Raw genomic sequence first — 20,833 nt, 5'->3', positions numbered from 1 at the left:
CATCACTGCTACACTTTGCTTAATCTTTGTCGATGTAATAATAGATTAACTGATTTAATCAAATCATTCTGAAGAAATTGAGATACATTTCTTCAGAATTCACCAACATTAGCGTGTAATTGTTTAGGACTATTTAAAAGCTTACTTTTCTTGTCAACGCTAATGATTATTACTTGGGTTAGGGTTAGGGGCAAAATAAAATATATTTTACAAATAACAACAACTTAGGCTTTACTTTTTTCACATGCAGACAAATTATTATTTTGCCTTTCAAAAGAAAATGACATTTAAATTGATTGATCACTTTTCACATAGACACACAGGTGCATGTTCTACAACAATGCCACCAACAGCTCCTCGCATCCCATTCTTCTTAGTGTACTTTTATTATTTAAAAATATGTAACAAAGGTCAGTCCCAGATCAGGGTGCGGCGTTGTGGTGCTATCCATCGGTATGGTATGGCGTTAGTCGTAAGGTGTAAATGAGGCATTTCACGGAGGAGCGCCCCCTGGTGGTCGGTCCCACTCAGTGAGGCCGTACGACTCAACAACAAACATGGCTGCGCCCGTAAAGAGATTGGTTTTCTTTGTATTTGTACCACGTTGGTCATTTTAATGTCGATTTTAAATGCTCTTACACACTTGGTTACATTTCTACTTTATTCCGGTCACCAATGTATGCATTGCACGGTCTTGCTGTGCCTGCGATACAATGTAAAGTTGTGTTGTTTGTTTTCGAGCTGGTTTGCTAAAGAGGCTAATGTAGCTAACAATAACAACGACTAGCCAATGACGTGACGCCATCACAAAGACCCAACGGGAACGCTAGAATGGCTACGAGACAGGAAATTACGTCACAAGTGCAACTCGGAAGGCTGGTGTCCGAGGTGTCTGGAACACACCATTATTCTTCAGAGGTGTTGAGCTTCATGCTGGTTGTCACCGCGCGCTGTTGGTTGTACTTGTGCCCTCGGACAGGAAGTCCATGTATGGTCTGTCTTTTAGGGAGCAGCTGGAGGACATGATGTCTCTGTGACACGGACTGCTTGTCCTCAGACGTATAGAAGGAAGTGAATGAAGCCTCCTCTTCCTGTGTTACCGGGAAACGGCCAGTGTTGGTGACTGGTTCTTGAGCCGCCGTATTTGGATTCAGCAGAATCTTCATTTTTGTCTTTCTATTGCTTTTGCCTGGTGGCGTAGGAGTGAGTGCTCAGTGAGGGCTGGGATCTGATCCTCTCTCCTTCTGTTACGGCCACTTTGTCCTTCACTTGTTATCTGTGAGGTTTCTTTGTTACGTTTGAGCCGCGTAACATTTCAGCTGGGCCCCTGGGCAGGGCGGGCCCCTGTTAAAACCAAAGATAAGATGAGCTACAGTAGTGGACACACACACACACACACACACACACACACAGTCACCCCCCCCCCCACACACACACACACATACACAGTCACTATATGTAAAGCACTTTAGCTGTTTTAAAAAGCACTACATGCAATGATATAATAGTAAATACTAGTATTACTGTATTAATAACTTCTTTATTAATTGCAGATGGGAAATTTGGGTATCACAGCTGAAAGATACGGGACAGCAATAAACCAAGCGGCAGTACATTTAATTTGAAATGGCAGAGCATACTTTGTGAGGAGGAGGAGGAGCGATGGCCACAACAGGCACACAGCCTTGGCCCCAGCAGTCTATGGGCGAAGGCACCGGCTGTGGATCTTCAGCGGTGCAGAAGGCCTCCTCCACTCCGTCTCCTGGGTCCCGGTCCAGGAGCACCAGCTCCATGGCCGGGACCAGGAGGCCTTGGGCCCAGGAGACGGTGAAGGCCACCAGCTGAACAGAGAGGCAGGTTTTACCACAGAGGCTTGGGGGTAAAGGAGTCACATGTGGAAATATCCATTTGTATGATTGACTGGAGAATGCACTCAGGTCCAGGCGTCACCTGTCGGCCGACGTGTATCTGGAGGCATCGCTCCATGGCCCTGCCCAGGAGGTCCTCCACGACCTTCTGGACAACCACGCCCGTGTCCTCCAGCCTCAGCAGGGCCTGCCACTGGGTCTGGGTCAGGGGCCCGGGGAACAGGCCCTCCTCCACGGGGGGCCCCGGGCTCTGCAGAGGGGCCGCTGGGACAGAGGCCTTGGGGCCCCGGGTCTCTGCGCGGGACTTGGATGCAGAGCGCGACATCTTAGAGGCTTGAAGAATGGGAAACAACGGTTGATAAAACATGTCAAATCATGTCCTCCTGTAGTGTAGTTTTGAGAGATCTTCCAAAGCTGCTTTTGACTTTTCCTGTTTTTGTTGTTGCTTATAAGTAACACACCAAGAGTTACACACTCACTTACCTTTACTCCCCACTGAGAGAAAGGAACCACATGTTATTACCAGTAAGTTACCTCAACGTGACCTTCTCCTTTTTAAAGGTGGACATCACGGCAAACGTTTTTAAAGAAGACCTACCCTCTGAATGCCAGGCGCTTTTAAATGTTTTAGGACTTTTATTTTGCCTTTTTCCCCCACGGTGTGTCTTGCTTTTGTTAGTGGAGTTGCCAAGCAACCGACGTCGACGCGACACGTGGTTTGGTGACGCGTTACGCAGAGCTGCGTCTCTATGGCTGCAGAGGACGCGGAGGAGGAGAGCCTCTCCTAAACGGGTTACCTACCGTAAGCTCACATGGCTCACACACCCGATCATTATCGATCGGTTTGACCATTGTACACTGAACTTCTGCTTAAGATATCGGTTAGATCCGATCATCTAAGAGCTTGCGTTACCTTTTACATCATGTAGTTGTAGTTGTACATTTTACTTTAACGAGCTTACCGCTGGCACCCTGAAATACTTGTTCACCGATAACCTCCGTAAAGAATTGGTGTTTTAGTGTATTAACTATCCCTTATAAAATCCCCATGGTAAAAAGCCAATCGTGCCTGTCTGACTCTGTCCTTCAGGTCATTGTTCTTCAAACGAACAACAGGTCGCCCTTATCAACAAGATGTACCGTAAAGAGAAGAGCATCCAGATCAAGAACAGCGCCTCGGCACTCCACAACAACCTGAGCGTGCTGCGCATCTCCCCGCGGAGCCTCACCCTCTTCACGGTGGTCCATGCCAACACGGTGAGCATCGTCAGCGCGTCCTGGGACGGCCTGAACACCTCCCACCGCCAGCTGCAGTCCAAGGAGCCCAATGTGGCCACCAGCACCTCTCTCATCATGCAGGTCAGCCGCCATTCATACATTCATTAGTTCATTTATTTGTGTGTGTGTGTGTGTGTGTGTGTGCGTGTGCGTGTGCGTGTGTGCGTGCATATTGTGGATGTATGTATCTCTTCTGTTGACTTTGTTTTCAACCATCAACATCCGTTCTGTGACAGGCAGCCTGGTGTGTTCTTCCCTCTCGTGACCTGCTGGTGCTCACATCCCAGAAGGGCATTCAGGTTGTTATGGCTCTCTCTCTCTCCCTGTGTGTGTGTGTGTGTGTGTGTGTGTGTGTGTGTGTGTGTGTGTGTGTGTGTGTGTGTGTGTGTGTGGTGTCTGTGTGTCTGTGTGTGTGTGTGTGTGTGTGTGTGGTGTCTGTGTGTGTGTGTGTGTGTGTGTGTGTGTGTGTGTGTGTGTGTGTGTGTGTGTGTGTGTGTGTGTGTGTGTGTCTGTGTGTGTGGTGTCTGTTTGTGTGTGTGGTGTCTGTGTGTCTGTGTGTGTGGTGTCTGTGTGTGTGGTGTCTGTCTGTGTGTGTCTGTGTGTGTGTGTGTGTGTGTGTGTGGTGTCTGTGTGTGTGGTGTCTGTGTGTGTGTGTCTTTGTGAGTGTGACTGTGTGTGTACACTGCCCTGCACTCTAACACATGGCTCTTCCATGCTGTTGTTTCAGATGTATGAGTCTGATGGCTCCATCATGGTGTACTGGCATGCCCTGGACACCCCGGAATCCGCTACAGGTGTCTGTTCAAATGAAACTAATACAAATAGTTGTAACATTTTGCCCCGTGTTTCAGTGACAATTTTGGCTGCCTATAACTAGTGTTTGCTTATTTTATGATAACATTGTATTTTTTTCAAATATGCTTTAGCCTTATAAATCATTATTTACCTATTTCTACCCCAGCTCAGGCAGTGTTTGCCAGAGGGATAGCAGCAGTGAGAGAGAGTTACATATGTGTAGGTGAGTGTTCTCTCACTGTACTTACTGTACAGGCAGTATCTGGGTTATTTCTGTCCTTACTTTGAGAAGCTTTGGATGATGTTTTCTACTCATGCTACCTTCTGGTTCTCTGATCTCCGTCCAGGGGACGCGTCTGGGGGGATCCTAGTGTTTGACGTCCCCAGTAAAGGCGGCAACATCACCCTGTCTGAGGTGTTGGACGAACACAAGGAGTCCATCACAGACATGGCATCAGAGTGCTCTGGCAGTCAGGTAGACCACAGCTAAACAACCCTCTTATTCACCTTTGAATATGCTATATATACTGTATGGTTGTCTATCCAATATGAATGTTGTTTAATACATTGTAAAACACAATCTTAAAGTTACATAATGGATTACATTCTTATGAAGTCATTTAGTACCCTTACCACAGTGCTATCTGCACAATGATTCTGTTTTTTAAATTTAGGAGTGTATTGCTGACATGGTCAGTGCAGATGATACTGGAACGCTCTGTGTGTGGAAGTCTGGGGAGGAATTCCAGCTGCTCAACAAGATCACTGGCTTTGAGTAAGTTTGCACCACCTCTCCGTTTTAGAGTCTGTAGATTGTGTCATTCAGTCCCATTTATTATCAACACTATTCATCACAGGTTTATTTTTTCTTACGCATTGCTTCATTACCCCTTTATTATGTTTAAGTTTCATCATTATTATTTATTCCAGACTAGTCTATGTTATAATAGCATCAGTTGCATCAGTAAAATCTCCTTCTTGGTCCTCTAGCTTTTCTCCTCATGCCTGACCTCGTCTTATGTTCCACTCCCCCGTCGGCCTCTGTCCCCACCCTCCCCCTGTCGGGCTACGACCCCCTTCAGCATGAGCTGCTCATCAGTCAAGTTGTGGAAGGGCACGGTGGTGGCGGGCTACGGCACTGGGCAGATCCGTCTGTACGAGGCTGTGACTGGGATCCTGCATGCAGAGGTCAACGCTCATGCTCGCTGGATCTACTCGCTTGATATCGCCCCTTTCTCCGGGCTGGTAAGCACAACAGACCGTACTGTAATTATACCACAACAGACCGTACTGTAATTATACCACAAGAGACCGTACTGTAATTATACCACAGCAGACCGTACTGTAATTATACCACAACAGACCGTACTGTAATTATACCTGTGCTTGGGTGGATGCTTTTATCCTAACCCATCTTACAACACCTTGAGTGTGGACACTTTTAGCATGGCTGGCCTTAGTGGTCTAACACTTCCCACTGTTGACTGGCATCGTGACACTGTAACTGTGAATGTTATTTATCACAAATTATAAAATGGGTGGCTTAAATCAAGCGATCTGATTGGTTCCCAACTGTTGTCTATTGAGAGTATACACACAGCTATGACGCCCGTTCAGTTTACAGAGTTCAGTATCACTCCGCGCCTAACTTGAACTGTTGTTTATTTATATATAAAAGCAATAGCATAGTTCACTGAAGCCTAAAAACATGTTGATTGATGGAGAGGGTGGAAATGTTGTAAAGCAAAGGCACATGCTGAGTGAACTCCATAGAAGGCTAAATTGTCGGCGAACCAAGCTACCGTCTCTAGCCTTCTCTCTGAAGGACGCTACAGTGTGTTGCATAGCAACCGCCGTACACTTTGCCGGCAGCCAGGAGGGACTACTTTTTTGTTAAAAAAAAAGCTTTTCCGACTTTCTCGCTTTTCAAAATTGAGGGTGTCAATGACTTTAATTTCGCCATACTTACGTAACCGTTTTATAAAAGCAATAGATCACTTCAGTCAGTGGTATGTTCTCATTATACCACAGTTAAGGGGATGAGAACATACCACAGCCTGTCGTGATCTATTGCTTAAATAACTTGTAGCTTGGCAGCTTGTAGTCAATTCTGTGTGCATTCGTGTAACGCTGTTCATGTGCTTCAGCTTTTGTCTGCAGCCGAAGATTCTTTCGTCAGAGTGTGGCACCTGACGATGACACCAGAGTCCAACACCGTGGAGGTACCCTTCCTCCAGTTAGTGTGTTCAGTAGTGTACAGCAGTGTACAGTTCATGGTTAAATATCACTGCGTTTGTATCTCCTTCTAGATTTCCCATATGTACAATGAGTGTGTGACGGACACTCAGATTTGCGGCGCCAAGTTCTGTGACGGCGACGGCTACGCCTTCGGGGTGACGGGCTACGACCTCAGCGAGATCATCCGCTACACACAGACATAGTACATAGTGCTACATCGTACTCTGTCGACACAGGGGAGACTCCAGGAGCACTGGGGACCAGTAAGACCAGTGGATGTTTAATAGCTGCTGGTGGTCAGGTAGGGCCCAGTCCGGAGAATTAACAAAACGAGTTGCAGAGAATGTATAAACGTTGTGTATGTTTCTTGGTTTTTGTTTTATTTTGTTGTTATGGTGAAGTTGATATTCCCCACAAACAAATTATTTCATTAATATCAACAATGTTCACCATAAAGTCAGTGTTATTTTATAGTATGCCTCATCATGTTATGACATGATGAGGTATACCTCATCATGTCATAACACGTTGATGAGGTATACCTCCTCATGTCATAACATGATGAGGAGGTATACCTCCTCATGTCATAATGCACTTTGTGTTGCTGGTGGTTGAGGCATTTTGTTGAAGTGCTTTGTTTATTCTAGAACAAAGTAAGAAGTGTATTCAGTATGATTGTCTACACGGCTATAAATCAAGATTAAAACGTATTTATGAAGCATCTCGTTGAATTAATCATAGATGGATTTGGTTGAGTATTAGTTTTGTTTTTACAAAGAATGTGCACTTTTATTGCACATCACGTATTTGCCAGTAGATGGGGCTCTTGGTAAAGGAAGTGAAAACTTGACATTGTATCAGAGTCAGAGCATGACGTAATATAAAACACACATAAATACACATAAAATCACATGCAATCAAATGCTTGAAAAATTCTCAAATTGTTTCTCCTATCAAACCTTTTTCTTTTTTGACAATGTGAAGTGATCTTTCTTTACAGTTGAACCTTGCTTCTCCTGTGACCTTGACATAATAAGGTAGATAGGGTATGCTTTGCTGATTCGTAGAAGGATAAAGTGAAATTGGATTTCAAATTAAAGCATCTAGCAATTAATACTCAATCTAGCAATTTATACAATTATTATTATTATTACCGTTTCCCAGGAAAATATACTTCACTCATTCAACACAACAACAACAAGGTTAGTTTTTGTTTACATCATCCGTCTCTCCCAACACTGAGTCGGATGAGATCTGAGGTCTCATTAGTTCTGCTCGTCAACAGTGGTCACATAACATCAGCTGACCAGGTTGTTTTTTTAACCCATATATGTAAAGCTGAACGTTATGTAAGGCAGACTCCTATCGTGACCACGGACACTCACAGGTCACACGGCCGCTTGTGGACCGCGTCAAATGATGAGTGTTTATTAACCAAAGCACACGTGGTATTTTTAGACTTTTTAAACTCGTATCTCTCTCCCCCTCACCAAAGCATGCATGTAAGCACATGCCCATACACACACAGACACACAGACACACAGATCAGGGGCCTATGTTATCAATATATGGTGTTTATGTTGACATGGCTGTTATGTAATGAACTCCATAGGACCGTGAAATAGAAAGAAGTCGTACAAAAACGTGGAGGCAGACTCAATTTAAAGAGATTTAACAAGAGCTGACAGCTGACACCCTGCTTGAGGTCAGCAGGAGTTCACTGTGCTGAAACGTGAAGCAGATGAATTAAAGTACAGAGAGAACAAATGAGAATGTTTTGTCTTTTGTGATTGGTCAATAATCCACTGTGATGTCCCGGCCTCCCTAGCCCCGGGCCACTCTGTAGCAGCACTGTGATAGGCTACACAAAGCTGCCACTCATTGCATTCATATTTGTTACAATGATAATAACTTCATCTTTTAATCACATAAGAGTATAAAAGTTCTGCTTAGAGCTAGGCGACACTATATAGACCTATCCCATAGTAATGAATAATAATTATACATTTATTTTGTATAGCACTCAAAATGCTCTGCAGCAAGAATAAAATAGAATAAAATAGCAGCATGGATATTATTTGGAATAAAAGAGAGTTAAAATTGGGACAGACAAACAAGAAAATATGAAAAACATGTAACATTGTCTTAAACATAGAGGCATCAAACAAGCCAACCAGTGAAACCAGACCTCTAACCTTTCACATGCTTATGGTATGTATCCTCAAGCCATTTTTTAAAAATGACTAGTTAGCCTGCTGCATGAAAAGCCGAAACAAATGTGAATCCCCCGTTTACATTTGTAATTCACATGCGTTCAGATATGTGTTATTGGACGTGAAAATACAGTTATAACAAAAATATTTTTTTGCTATTCATTGGAAACATTGCATCACTGCAATGCTGAGTATTGGGATTGTAATCACAGCCAATGGCTCGTCTACTCTTACGCAATACTTACTTTGTCTTGCTTATGACATTGATAGAGAGGCCTTCCTCATATGCACAAGCCAGCTTCAACAGAGTTGAAAGACCTGGCTATGTGAAACATGCTACACATCATCACTTCATTTATTTTTACCAGAATCGTCCACCAATCAAATTCTTAGGCAAACTCACTTACACATGATTGCAGTTACATCATTTGGAAGGCATGGGTAGGCATTGGGACTTAAGTGCATTACATTAGAGTAGAATAAACATGATCAGGGCCGGCCATCTGTACTGGGATGGCATGGTTGCTATAGCACCAGCCACTGTTTGGATGGATGACGTTGTTGCAGTGCGTGTGGGATGGCATGGCTCATGGGGATATATTTATAGAGCAAGTTTCCATATTAGACTGATGGGTTTTTGTCCCTGACTAGAACTAATGTTTCTTGATGTATGTTTTATCCACAAAAGTTAAATATATAGATGACTTTAAATTGAAGGAGAAATAAACGTTTTATACAGACACACTATTCACATCTCATTAAATGGCCACACATCCATAAGCCATTGATAATCACACAAGTGATGAAAGATAAGCTAATTTAAAAAGACCCACTGGCCTCTCATCCATAGCACAGATAACAACCTTTCAATTACTATTCTCACTCACAACATACACACAAAACACATCGCCCAGCCCAGCCCTGCCTGGCAGGCCGACCGATATGGGCTCAAACACAAGGGATAAATGAAGAGGAAGACCTACGCTGCACTCAGGTCAGTTAACCAGTTAACCAGTTAACCAGTTAACCAGGCGGACGTCTGCTCACAGAAACCCCCCCACCCAGGCCTCCTGGGGCCCCGCTGACCCAGGCCTCCTGGGGCCCCGCTGACCCAGGCCACCTGGGGCCCCTCTGACCCAGGCCTCCTGGGGCCCCTCTGACCCAGGCCTCCTGGGGCCCCTCTGACCCAGGCCTCCTGGGGCCCCTCTGACCCAGGCCTCCTGGGGCCCCGCTGACCCACCCAGGCCTCCTGGGGCCCCGCTGACCCAGGCCTCCTGGGGCCCCGCTGACCCAGGCCTCCTGGGGCCCCTCTGACCCAGGCCTCCTGGGGCCCCTCTGACCCACCCAGGCCTCCTGGGGCCCCTCTGACCCAGGCCTCCTGGGGCCCCTCTGACCCACCCAGGCCTCCTGGGGCCCCGCTGACCCACCCAGGCCTCCTGGGGCCCCTCTGACCCACCCAGGCCTCCTGGGGCCCCTCTGACCCACCCAGGCCTCCTGGGGCCCCTCTGACCCAGGCCTCCTGGGGCCCCTCTGACCCAGGCCTCCTGGGGCCCCTCTGACCCAGGCCTCCTGGGGCCCCCTGACCCAGGCCTCCTGGGGCCCCTCTGACCCAGGCCTCCTGGGGCCCCGCAGACCGCAGCCCCTAGTGGACGGGAGGGCAGCAGAAGAGCAGAGGACCCAGGCTGCACTAAGCAATCAGACACAACTCCTCAGTGACGCAGTGTTTGCTCTCTAACTGTAAGCAAACCCCTATTGACAACACTGGCCTTCATCCGTGTTTATTAAAGCTTTATTAGATGGCTACTTGTTGGTTTATTATGCCGTCAAAAATGTTCCAGTATATTCATTTCTTGAGTTGATACATTTGTACGTTATAATTTTAAGGACACTCTTAAGATAGGCAAATGCTTCTGTGGTCTCCACTGAATGTTTTGGTTGTATTGTAACTATTGATATAGTTAATATTCTGCCTGCCATGGTCATTAGTGTGTGTGGGAACAAAGACGTCCCTCAGGTTGATCCACTAATACAGGAAGCAGACTGCTGCGGTTTACACATCACACAAACACATCTACTACCCGGATGGAAACTCTCTAATCTCATATTCCGCTCTGACAAGTTCCCATCTAAAGTGCGTTATATAGCGGATGTGTGTGGAGTTTATCTGTGTGAGAGAGGGGGAGAGAGGGGGAAAGAGGGGGGAGGCAGAGACAGAGACAAAGAGAAAACAGGTGGCAGCGCGCTGGAGGAGAGCTGATGTAAGGAGATACAGAAATAGAAGAAAGCGAAAGGAGGGATATGGAGAGATACAACTATCTCTCACTAGCTCTCTTTCTTCGTCTTCAATAAACCCCTGAGCTGTACACATCCCTGTTTCCATGGCGACCGTGCGTGACGCCGGTCGGAGCGTGGAGACCGCGTGCAGCTCGGCCCGACAGAGTCGAGCGGCTGTTCGTAGCGTACCAGGAGCGCCGTACCAGGAGCGCCGTACCAGGAGCGCCCAGCAGGGACAGAGTCGAGCGGCTGTTCGGCGTAGGGCTCATCTGTCTGTTTGATCTCAGACTGACAGCGATGCCCCCGGCCTCACAGAGAGCCACCAGGGGGTCAGTGAGTATGTGCCCCTCACAGAGAGCCACCAGGGGGTCAGTGAGTATGTGCCCCTCACAGAGAGCCACCAGGGGGTCAGTGAGTATGTGCCCCTCACAGAGAGCCACCAGGGGGTCAGTGAGTATGTGCCCCTCACAGAGAGCCACCAGGGGGTCAGTGAGTATGTGCCCCTCACAGAGAGCCACCAGGGGGTCAGTGAGTATGTGCCCCTCACAGAGAGCCACCAGGGGGTCAGTGAGTATGTGCCCCTCACAGAGAGCCACCAGGGGGTCAGTGAGTATGTGCCCCTCACAGAGAGCCACCAGGGGGTCAGTGAGTATGTGCCCCTCACAGTAAAACACACAGTGCCCTTTAGGGCGATAACCCTAACCTTAGAAAACAATAACAATAATATCTAAAACTAAAACAATTATACACAAAAATAATAGATTTAGTTTATATATATTATGTTTACTATATTTAGGGCATTTAGCAGATGCTTTTATCCAGAGCGACTTACAGCTATTCATACACACACATATATATATATACATATATATATACATATATATATATATATATACATATATATATACATATATATATATACATATATATATATATATATATATATATACATATATATATATATATATATATATATATATATATGGCTGAGTAATGCATGCAAGTATTACATACACAGATACACACACACACATACACACACATACAGCAGAGTCAACCAGCTCGTCAGGGACAACTCGACAATCAGCTGGGAGGAGCCAGAATCAAACTAGCAAATGTAATTCAACCAGTCTACCTCCTGCGCTAATCCGACCCGACACACATCAGCTGACCAGAGAATGTCTAATATGAAGAGAACTGGCACTCTCTGGTGACTTCCGGTTTCTGAACTGGTTGCGATAACATCTGTCCATGCGAGGGCGCTCGCCAGTGAGTGCAGAATGAATGGGAGTCGACGGGGTTTCACCCTCAAATTACACTTTTCTCAGGGTGTAATTATTGTCAAGTAATTTGAAAGTCACATTCAAAAGGGGGGCTAGATAATACACTCTGAATATTGCATTTTTTAAGTTCACTTATCTGTTCTTAAAATCTGTTCAAAAAGATGACGTCACTGCCAGAGGTCCTGCTTCTGAGTCACTTTGGCACTTCTGCATATATAATATATACATATAATATATAACAATTAACTTTGACGGAAAGTCCTCCTTAAGATAATGTTTCTGATTCTGCTTCAGCTTCAGATGCCATCTTAGTCATTAGTCACAAGTCCGTCTCTGACCAATCAGCGTTCATTAGCAGAATGCTAGCGTGTACGGCCAACAACGGCCCAAAGTGTAAGAAATCGAAAGGACATAAGTACTCATTCAACTTTTGAACTATAATCTATATTGAACTTGCAGAATCTACAATAAATGTCACGACTGAGGACAGGAATCAAGCGCAGATCATAATAACTCTTGCAGTGATTGAAATTTATTCAAAGAACAGTCCAGTGGGCAAAACAGAGTCCAGGTACAGGCAGGGTTCATAGACAGGCAGGCAGGCAGACAGTTACAGGCAGATAATCCAAAAGACGACAGGCCAAAGACTTCAAAAACGTGCAGGGTTCAGAACAGGAAAAAAACAACTTTAAACTATTGAATCTCTTAACAAAGCGCTTCAAGCTATTTGCACTCACGTGGCAGTCAGGTAACGTAAAGTACACGCTGTGACAATCTGACAATGGCGATGGTGTAGGGGCCGATGAAGCGTGGATTCAACTTCGGGGCGGCCACCTTCAGGGTAATATCCCGTGTGGGAAGCCAGACCCGCTGCTCCTGGGAGTAGTGGGGAGCCCTGGTGCGGCGACGGTCTGCCTGATGTTTCACTCTGGTCTGTGAGCGAAGAAGGGTAGCCCGGGTCTGCCTCCATGTTCAGTGACAGCGTCGGATGAACGCCTGTGCTGAGGGAACCCCCGACCTCCTCCTCCTCCTCCTCCTCCTCTTGGGCCGGGAACACTGGAGGCTGGTAGCCGAGGCAGCACTGAAACGGTGACAACCCAGTAGAGGAGGATGGCAAGGAGTTCATGGAATACTCCACCCACAGTAGCTGAAGGCTCCAGGCTGTAGGGTCCTGTGATGTCAGGCACCGCAGTACTGTCTCCATCTGCTGGTTGGCTCGCGCCGACTGGCCATTTGACTGGGGATGAAACCTGAACACAGACTGACTTTGGCCCCGAGAAGGTTACAAAAAGCACGCCAAAAATTTGAGGTGAACTGGGGCCCTCTGTCTGTGACCACATCCATGTAACCTGAAGACATGCTGCACGAGTAACTCAGCTGTCTCTTTGGCAGATGGTAATTTGGGTAAGGGAACCAAGTGCACTGATTTAGAAAATCGGTCAACAATAGTGAGGACTGTGGTGTTGCCGTGAGAAGGTGGAAAACCAGTGACAAAGTCCAGGGCAATGTGGGACCAGGGTCTCCTGGGTACTGGTAGGGGTTGCAGTAAGCCGGCAGGTGGTTGGTTTTAAGTTTTATTCCGGGCACACACAGAACAGGCCTCCACAAACTCAAGTACACTCCCCTCTATAGCAGGCCACCAGAAGCGTTGCTTGATGAGAGCAGTGGTATGTATGATGCCCAGGTGACAAGCCAGCTTGGATGAGTGACCCCATTGCAGGACATTTGAACAGACAGATTGCGGTACAAAGTGACAGTTAGGAGGGCAAGCACTGGGGCCTGACTCACCAGACAGGGCTATGAGGACGATTGTCTCAATATCCCACGTGGCCACTCCTATGAGGCACTATGGAGACAGGATGGTGCTGGGTGCAGGTGCAGCGTCCAAATCCGGGAACTGACGAGACAGGGCATCTGGCTTCCCATTCTTGGAACCTGGTCGATAGGACAGACAAAAGTCGAACCGGGAGAAAAACAGGAACCAACGATTGCCTGGGATTAGCCAATCGGAGATACTCGAGATTCTTATGATCCGTCCAAACTAAAAATGGCTCTTTAGCTCCCTCCAGCCAATGACGCCACTCCTCTAGGGCTAACTTAACTGCCAAGAGCTCTCTGTCCTCAATGTCGAAGTTGCACTCAGTGGGAGTTTATGTGAATAAAAGGCACAAGGATGGAGCTCCTGATCTGTCCCAGAACTCTGGGAACGAACGGCACCCACCCCTGCATCCGAGGCATCCACTTCAACGATAAACTGTCATGCAGGGTCAGGTTGGCTCAAGATCAGGCAGATGTGAAACAGCTCTTCAAGCCATTGAATGCTGCTTCGGCAACTGGTGACCAAGAGAATTTCACTCTTGAGGAGGTTAGAGCGGTTAGCGGAGCTGCCACTGAACCATAATTGCGGATGAACCACCTGTAAAAGTTTGCAAACCCCAGAAATCTTTGTAATTCACGCTGAGACGTCGGACGAGCCCAGTCAGTAACTGCTTTTACCTTAAGGCAGTCCATCTGTACCCCCCCTGCTGTGATGACATACAGCTGTGAAGGTCCAACTTAGTGAAAACCTTTGCCCCCTGCAACAACTCAAAAGCTGAGTACATCAGAGGAAGAGGGTAGCGATTTTTTACAGTGATATTGTTTAGGCCCCTATAGTCTATGCAAGGATGCAGGGAGCCATCCTTCTTCCAAACGAAGAAAAACCCTGCACCAGCAAGAGAGGACGAGGGTCGAATGATACCAGCAGCTAATGATTCCCCTATGCATTTGTTCATTGCTTCCGTCTCGGGAGGAGACAAGGAGTACAGACGGCCCTTAGGAGGTGACGTATCCGGTAGAAGATCGATGGCCAGATCATAGGGCCGGTGTGGTGGCAGAGAGGTAGCTCAGGCTTTACTGAACACGGCCTTGAGGTCCAGGTACTCAGGCGGTACATCAGACAGATCCAAGGAGTCCTCTGTGGTTGGTGGGACTGTAGACAGGGGTGTAAGGGCATCTCTGAGACAGAGATAGAAAAATGTGCTCCTGCCTAGGATGATGTTATTAGCCCAGTCTATGTGAGTTGTGCTTTAGGTGAGTCTAACATATGGAACATTAAGTTCTCCTGGTGATTGCCAGAAATGAGTAGAATCACTGGGGGCGTGACATGGGTAATCTAGGAAAACCTTACTACGGTTAGTGCCCTGGCCTCCAGGGGTACCTTCAGCTTGGCTGGAGAGAGGTGTAGCTCAGAAGTCAGAGAGGTGTCCATGAAGTTGCCATCGGCTCCCGAGTCGATGAGGACGGAGATGATGTGGCGATGGGTTCCTGTAAGGAGCATGGCAGAGACAAGGGTACGGACTGTAGGAGAGGGATGAAGATGAGTAACGCTCACCAGTAATCCCCCTTCTACGGGTGAGCGCTGCCTTTTTCTGGGCACTGAGTGGAGTAATGGCCAGGTTTGCCACAATACATGCAGGAATTGGTGTCCCTTCTTCTTTGTCTCTTGGCTGGAGACAGATGTGTACGGGGTCCACTTGCGTGGGCTCTGGCGTGCTGGGGTCTGCTGGCACTGGCAAGGACGGGAGAAAGACCTCCGAGGGGGGTGACCTTAGAGAAGGACGGAACTCTTGTTCTCCGGTGCGCAGCTTCAGACGCTTTTCCACTCGGATAGCAAGACCCATGAGATCATTGAAGGTAGAAGGAAATCTCATCCTTGATGACCTCCGAGAGTCCATTGAGGAAGGCATCATACTGGGCATCCGGATTTCAGCCACTGGTGGTGGCTAGGGTGCGGAAATCTATTGCATAGTCGGAAGCAGACCTCCTCCCCTGGCGGATCTGCAACATCACTCGTGCGGCCTCTCTCCCATGCACCGAGTGATCAAAGACTCTTCATCTCGGCTATGAAGGCCTGATAGCTGAGACAGACTGGAGAGTTTGTATCCCAAACTGCAGTTCCCCACTCTCTTGCACAGCCAGCCAAGAAAGTTATGACATACGCCACCCGGGACTGATGGCGGGCTGCAGCTGGAATACCAGAGAACATTGGGAAAGGAAGTATCTGCAGTACCTGGTTCCCCAGCATAAAGTGCAGCAGCTGGTAGTCGGGGCTCTTGGACAGGGTTACCAGACGAGCCAGGCAGGTTGGGCTATGGCTGTGGTTGAGGCTGGGGACACCAGGGACAGTTGGATCTGCTGCAGCTGGGCAGCCATGTCTGTGATGTTGGTTGTGATGGTTTCTAGAGACCTTTGAACTGCCCCCAACTGGGCTTGATGTCGACCGAGTAGTGCTCCATGCCCCTCCAGCACGGCCTCACCTGATCCAGATCTGCTGATTCCATCTTAGTCAGATCGTACTGTCACGACTCAGGACAGGAATCAAGCGCAGATCAGAATAACTCTTGCAGTGATAGAAATATATTCAAAGAACAGTCCATTGTGCAAAACAGAGTCCAGGTTTCAGAACCGGAAAAAAACAACTTTAAACTATTAAATCTCTTAACAAATCGCTTCAAGCTATTTGCACTCACGTGGCAGTCAGGTAACGTAAAGTATACGCTGTGACGATCTGACAAAGTTAACTGAAAAAGGCAGGGTTTAAATACTCAAACTAATTGCCTGAAATGAGAAACAGGTGAACAGAGAAAATGGCGGGAAAAGAATAAAGGCAGGAAGTAGCCCAAAAAAGGACATGGGTGTGACCCCAGGCACATGACTAAAACCAAATGGCTAAAACAAACAAAGTCCAGAACTGTCAAACTCCAACTTTATATTTCAATGACAAGCAGGTGAAAGAGATACATTTAGCCATCTAGCCCCATAGACCCCCATTCAATCTAATGGAACTGCAATCAAGTTCAATACAATGGGCCTCAATAAAGAGTGCAAAGGCTCTCTGTAGACAGGCTCTGAGCTGACACACACCAATGCACTTATTCAAGTATCTCTTATTTTATAACAATCATTTGTCTTTCACCCCCATTGTGCGCCATGGGAGTGATGTCATCATGTCCTTGATTGGCTGCAGTTTAACCGCCTTCCTTGTTGATTGTAATTCAATGCAGAAAATTCAGTAGGAAACTTTTCCGCATGAATTCCTCATGACTACAAACATCAAACAGCAGCAGTTTCATCTTAACCTGCTGCTCCGGACATCCCAGTGATGTTCCTGTAGGGGATAGTCAGCCTCTCTGGTTTCCTGTAGGGATAGTCTCTGGTTCCTGTAGGGATAGTCTCTGGTTCCTGTAGGGATAGTCTCTGTAGGGATAGTCTCTGGTTCCTGTAGGGATAGTCTCTGGTTCCTGTAGGGATAGTCTCTGGTTCCTGTAGGGGATAGTCTCTGCTTTCCTGTAGGGATAGTCTCTGGTTCCTGTAGGGATAGTCTCTGGTTTCCTGTAGGGGATAGTCTCTGGTTTCCTGTAGGGATAGTCAGCCTCTCTGGTTTCCTGTAGGGATAGTCTCTGGTTTCCTGTAGGGATAGTCTCTGGTTCCTATAGGGATAGTCTCTGGTTCCTGTAGGGATAGTCAGCCTCTCTGGTTTCCTGTAGGGATAGTCTCTGGTTCCTGTAGGATTAGTCTCTGGTTTCCTGTAGGGATAGTCTCTGGTTTCCTGTAGGGATAGTCTCTGGTTCCTGTAGGGGATAGTCTCTGGTTTCCTGTAGGGATAGTCTCTGGTTCCTGTAGGGATAGTCTCTGGTTCCTGTAGGGATAGTCTCTGGTTCCTGTAGGGATAGTCTCTGGTTCCTGTAGGGATAGTCTCTGGTTCCTGTAGGGATAGTCTCTGGTTCCCTGTAGGGATCGTCTCTGGTTCCTGTAGGGATAGTCTCTGGTTCCTGTAGGGATAGTCTCTGGTTTCCTGTAGGGATAGTCTCTGGTTCCTGTAGGGATAGTCTCTGGTTCCTGTAGGGATAGTCTCTGGTTTCCTGTAGGGATAGTCTCTGGTTTCCTGTAGGGATAGTCTCTGGTTTCCTGTAGGGATAGTCTCTGGTTTCCTGTAGGGATAGTCTCTGGTTTCCTGTAGGGGATAGTCTGCCTCTCTGGTTTCCTGAACCGTGTCTTCCCACTGGTCTCCCTGTGTGGTGGGGATGTGGCTGACCAGCTGAGCTGCTGCTGAGGGCTGTGGTGCCAGAGGGAGGGGCAGCGCAGGGTGGTGGCCTACAGGCGCTAGTCCTAGGCCGGTGCTCTGTGGGATCAGTCTAAGAATGAAGAGGCTTTGAGGTGAATGGAAACCTTTTGTGGTGGGTTCCCAGCCTCTGTAATAAGTCATTGTGGGCAGTGAACAAAGGGTGTGAAAGAGCCTGACCCACCCTACCAGTGTGGTTAGTTGATCTAGATCAAACAATAACCATATTAATAGTGTGTGTGTGTGTGGTGTACATACGCATGCATAGGTTTGTGTATGTGTGTGTGTGTGTGTTGGTGTATGTAAAAATCCATGTGTGTGTGTGTGTGTGTGTGTGTGTGTGTGTGTGTGTGTCTGGTGTGTGTGTGTGTGTGTGTGTGTGTGTGTGTGTGTCTGGTATGTGTGTGTGTGTGTGTCGTGTGTGTGTGTGTGTGTGTCTGGTGTGTACGTGTGTATGTGTGTATGTATGCAGGTATGTCTGCCAGTGTGTCTGTATGTCTATGCAGTCATGAGTGTGGTTACAATCCACGCAAACACTAATGCACACACACACACACACAAACACACACACACAAACAAACAAACAAACATACACACACACACACACACACACACACACACACACACACACACACACACACACACACACACAATGCATCTCTTTGTTTTAAAAAAAATGCTGACACAGGCTTCTTACACCTCTATGATCAGCAATTCACCTCCCTCAGGAGAGACGGAGAGAGCGAGGGACAGACAGACAGACAGACAGAAGTGTGAACTGTGTGGAGATGTCCATTGTCTCCTATGGTGGCCCGGGCAGCATCAATAGCACTGCGGCAGAGGGCCATGCCGCTGCTGTAAAAAGTGCTGTAGAAGACACATTGAGATAAAAGTTCCCCGTCCACCTGTGTGTGAGCAGCATGGAGGTGAGAGGGGACAAAGAGGCTGATGAGTTGGGCTAAATGAACAGACTGTGCACACAATCATATGACCTAGAGTGTAGCGTTTCTAGAGAGCACTGCATGGACACACACACGCACACGTACACACACGCATGCACGCACACGCACGTACATGCACGCACACGCACATGCACATGCACTTGCCACATGCACACACACACACACACACAAACACACAGAAAAAAGTCAGTGATCAGCAGCATTTATCAATGATTAAGCACAACGTGCATCTTTAAAATGTGTTTCTTTTAAAGATCCATTACTCAGCCTATTCCATTACCCAGCCTATTTCATTACTCAGCCTATTCCATTACCCAGCCTATTTCATTACCCAGCCTATTCCATTACCCAGCCTATTCCATTACCCAGCCTATTCCATTACCCAGCCTATTCCATTACCCAGCCTGTTTCATTACCCAGCCTATTCCATTACCCAGCCTATTTCATTACCCAGCCTATTCCATTACCCAGCCTATTTCATTACCCAGCCTATTCCATTACCCAGCCTATTTCATTACCCAGCCTATTTCATTACCCAGCCTATTCCATTACCCAGCCTGTTTCTAAGTGCAGCACGAAAAATATCAGGTGAAGGTTTTTTTAACTGTTTGTTTTCTCCTGCTGGCCGTAACCTGTGGTCCAGTCTGGGATGAAAAATACACACGTCAGATGAAGCAAGTTCCACTGGAGGTTTCTCAGGTCCCAGCAGTGGTTTAAGGTGCGCTCCTGAACAGGCATGTTGACCATAGAGAAACATAAAGGTTCTGTTTGATGTGCTTGCTAGGAGGTAGTGCGTCATGCAAACTGAACTTCTGATAAGATCTAACAGGGTAAGGGCAAGAGATCTATCCATTGTTGAATTTGAATTTAGCCTCCGCTTTCATTCAGGGAAATCCAGGAACAAGGTCAAATAGGCCCTATGCAGAATGGGTAAGACAGTTTCCTACACTGTATGTAGGAAACCACAATGGTACTTAGGTGCTTGTCCATATGATGAATGAGATGCAGTGTCCCCTGACATACTGCTTGAGTTACAAGTAGGGAAGGTTGATGAAACTGTAGGCAGATACATTAGAGCAGGGTAGAACATATTTCCTAGTTGTCCAGTATATATATATTAAGCAAACAAACTTCTAAAACTACTATGATGTAGTAGTAAAGTAGTAGGAGTATTAAAAGGCATCCATCCAGGTCCAAAGGCATATGACTCATGCGTAAAATACATTAGTGATGTATTGATGACGTTTGATGACATCAGAACCAACTGGGAGTATCCAACTGGGAGTATCTGTGTCCACCACAGTGGGGGTTCAGACAGGTCAGTAAAGTGTGTTATAAGATATGTGCAATAATCAGTAAAGCCGATACAATCAGTTGTGAAAATTGTGTGGAAAATCCTGTTAGTGTGTGTGCGTGTGTGTGCATGTGTGTGCAATAGAAAAATTGATATAATAGAGAGGGAGAGAGACAGAGACAGAAAGAGCTAGAGAACTATTGAAGAAGCGATGGGGGGTTAGATTGTTAGATTGTCCGATTATATTGTTTTAGATTAATGCCCACAAATCAGATTTTTAAAAGTTCAAGTTAAAACATTTCAATTCTGACCCAATTGAACCAGCTGCTCGGTGTGTGGCTCCCCATCATTTAAATGCACAGCCTTGTCTCGAGGCCAGCCTCTCCACTTTATGAATGGAAGGAGGGGGCTGGATGCTCGTAAGAGTGACTGGCAATGAGCGAGTCACCGTGACGCCTGACAAGTCGTCACGGGCCTCGTTGATAGGCAGCGGTGGCGTTGGTCGATGTCTGCTCCAGAGTGGTA

The 20,833-nt window shown here is 46.9% G+C and overlaps 1 protein-coding gene across 1 annotated transcript; it reads left to right on the top strand.

Annotated features, from left to right (window-relative positions):
• Positions 1-2,637: 2,637 nt before the first annotated feature.
• Positions 2,638-6,636, top strand: wdr54 (WD repeat domain 54). The gene is made up of 10 exons (XM_084468744.1): positions 2,638-2,670; positions 2,959-3,227; positions 3,383-3,445; positions 3,874-3,940; positions 4,108-4,164; positions 4,289-4,416; positions 4,616-4,716; positions 5,024-5,186; positions 6,089-6,163; positions 6,251-6,636. Exons 2-10 carry the CDS (start codon positions 3,003-3,005, stop codon positions 6,380-6,382), a joined length of 1,011 nt encoding a protein of 336 aa, XP_084324870.1. The 5' UTR covers positions 2,638-2,670; positions 2,959-3,002; the 3' UTR covers positions 6,383-6,636.
• The last annotated feature ends 14,197 nt before the right edge of the window (positions 6,637-20,833 follow it).

Source organism: Micromesistius poutassou (assembly GCF_964030765.1).
Source record: "Micromesistius poutassou genome assembly, chromosome: 5".
Classification (NCBI taxonomy): Eukaryota; Metazoa; Chordata; class Actinopteri; order Gadiformes; family Gadidae; genus Micromesistius; species Micromesistius poutassou.
Note: the sequence above shows the minus strand (reverse complement) of the source record. Positions and strands in the feature narration are given on the sequence as shown.

Bases quoted from the DNA above. Each gene is read 5' to 3' on its own strand.
- wdr54 (XM_084468744.1), top strand. From the start codon at position 3,003: ATGTACCGTAAAGAGAAGAGCATCCAGATCAAGAACAGCGCCTCGGCA. The intron at 3,941-4,107 runs GTGTCTGTTCAA...TTTCTACCCCAG, and splicing joins CACCCCGGAATCCGCTACAG to CTCAGGCAGTGTTTGCCAGA. The intron at 4,417-4,615 runs GTAGACCACAGC...TTTTAAATTTAG, and splicing joins CAGAGTGCTCTGGCAGTCAG to GAGTGTATTGCTGACATGGT.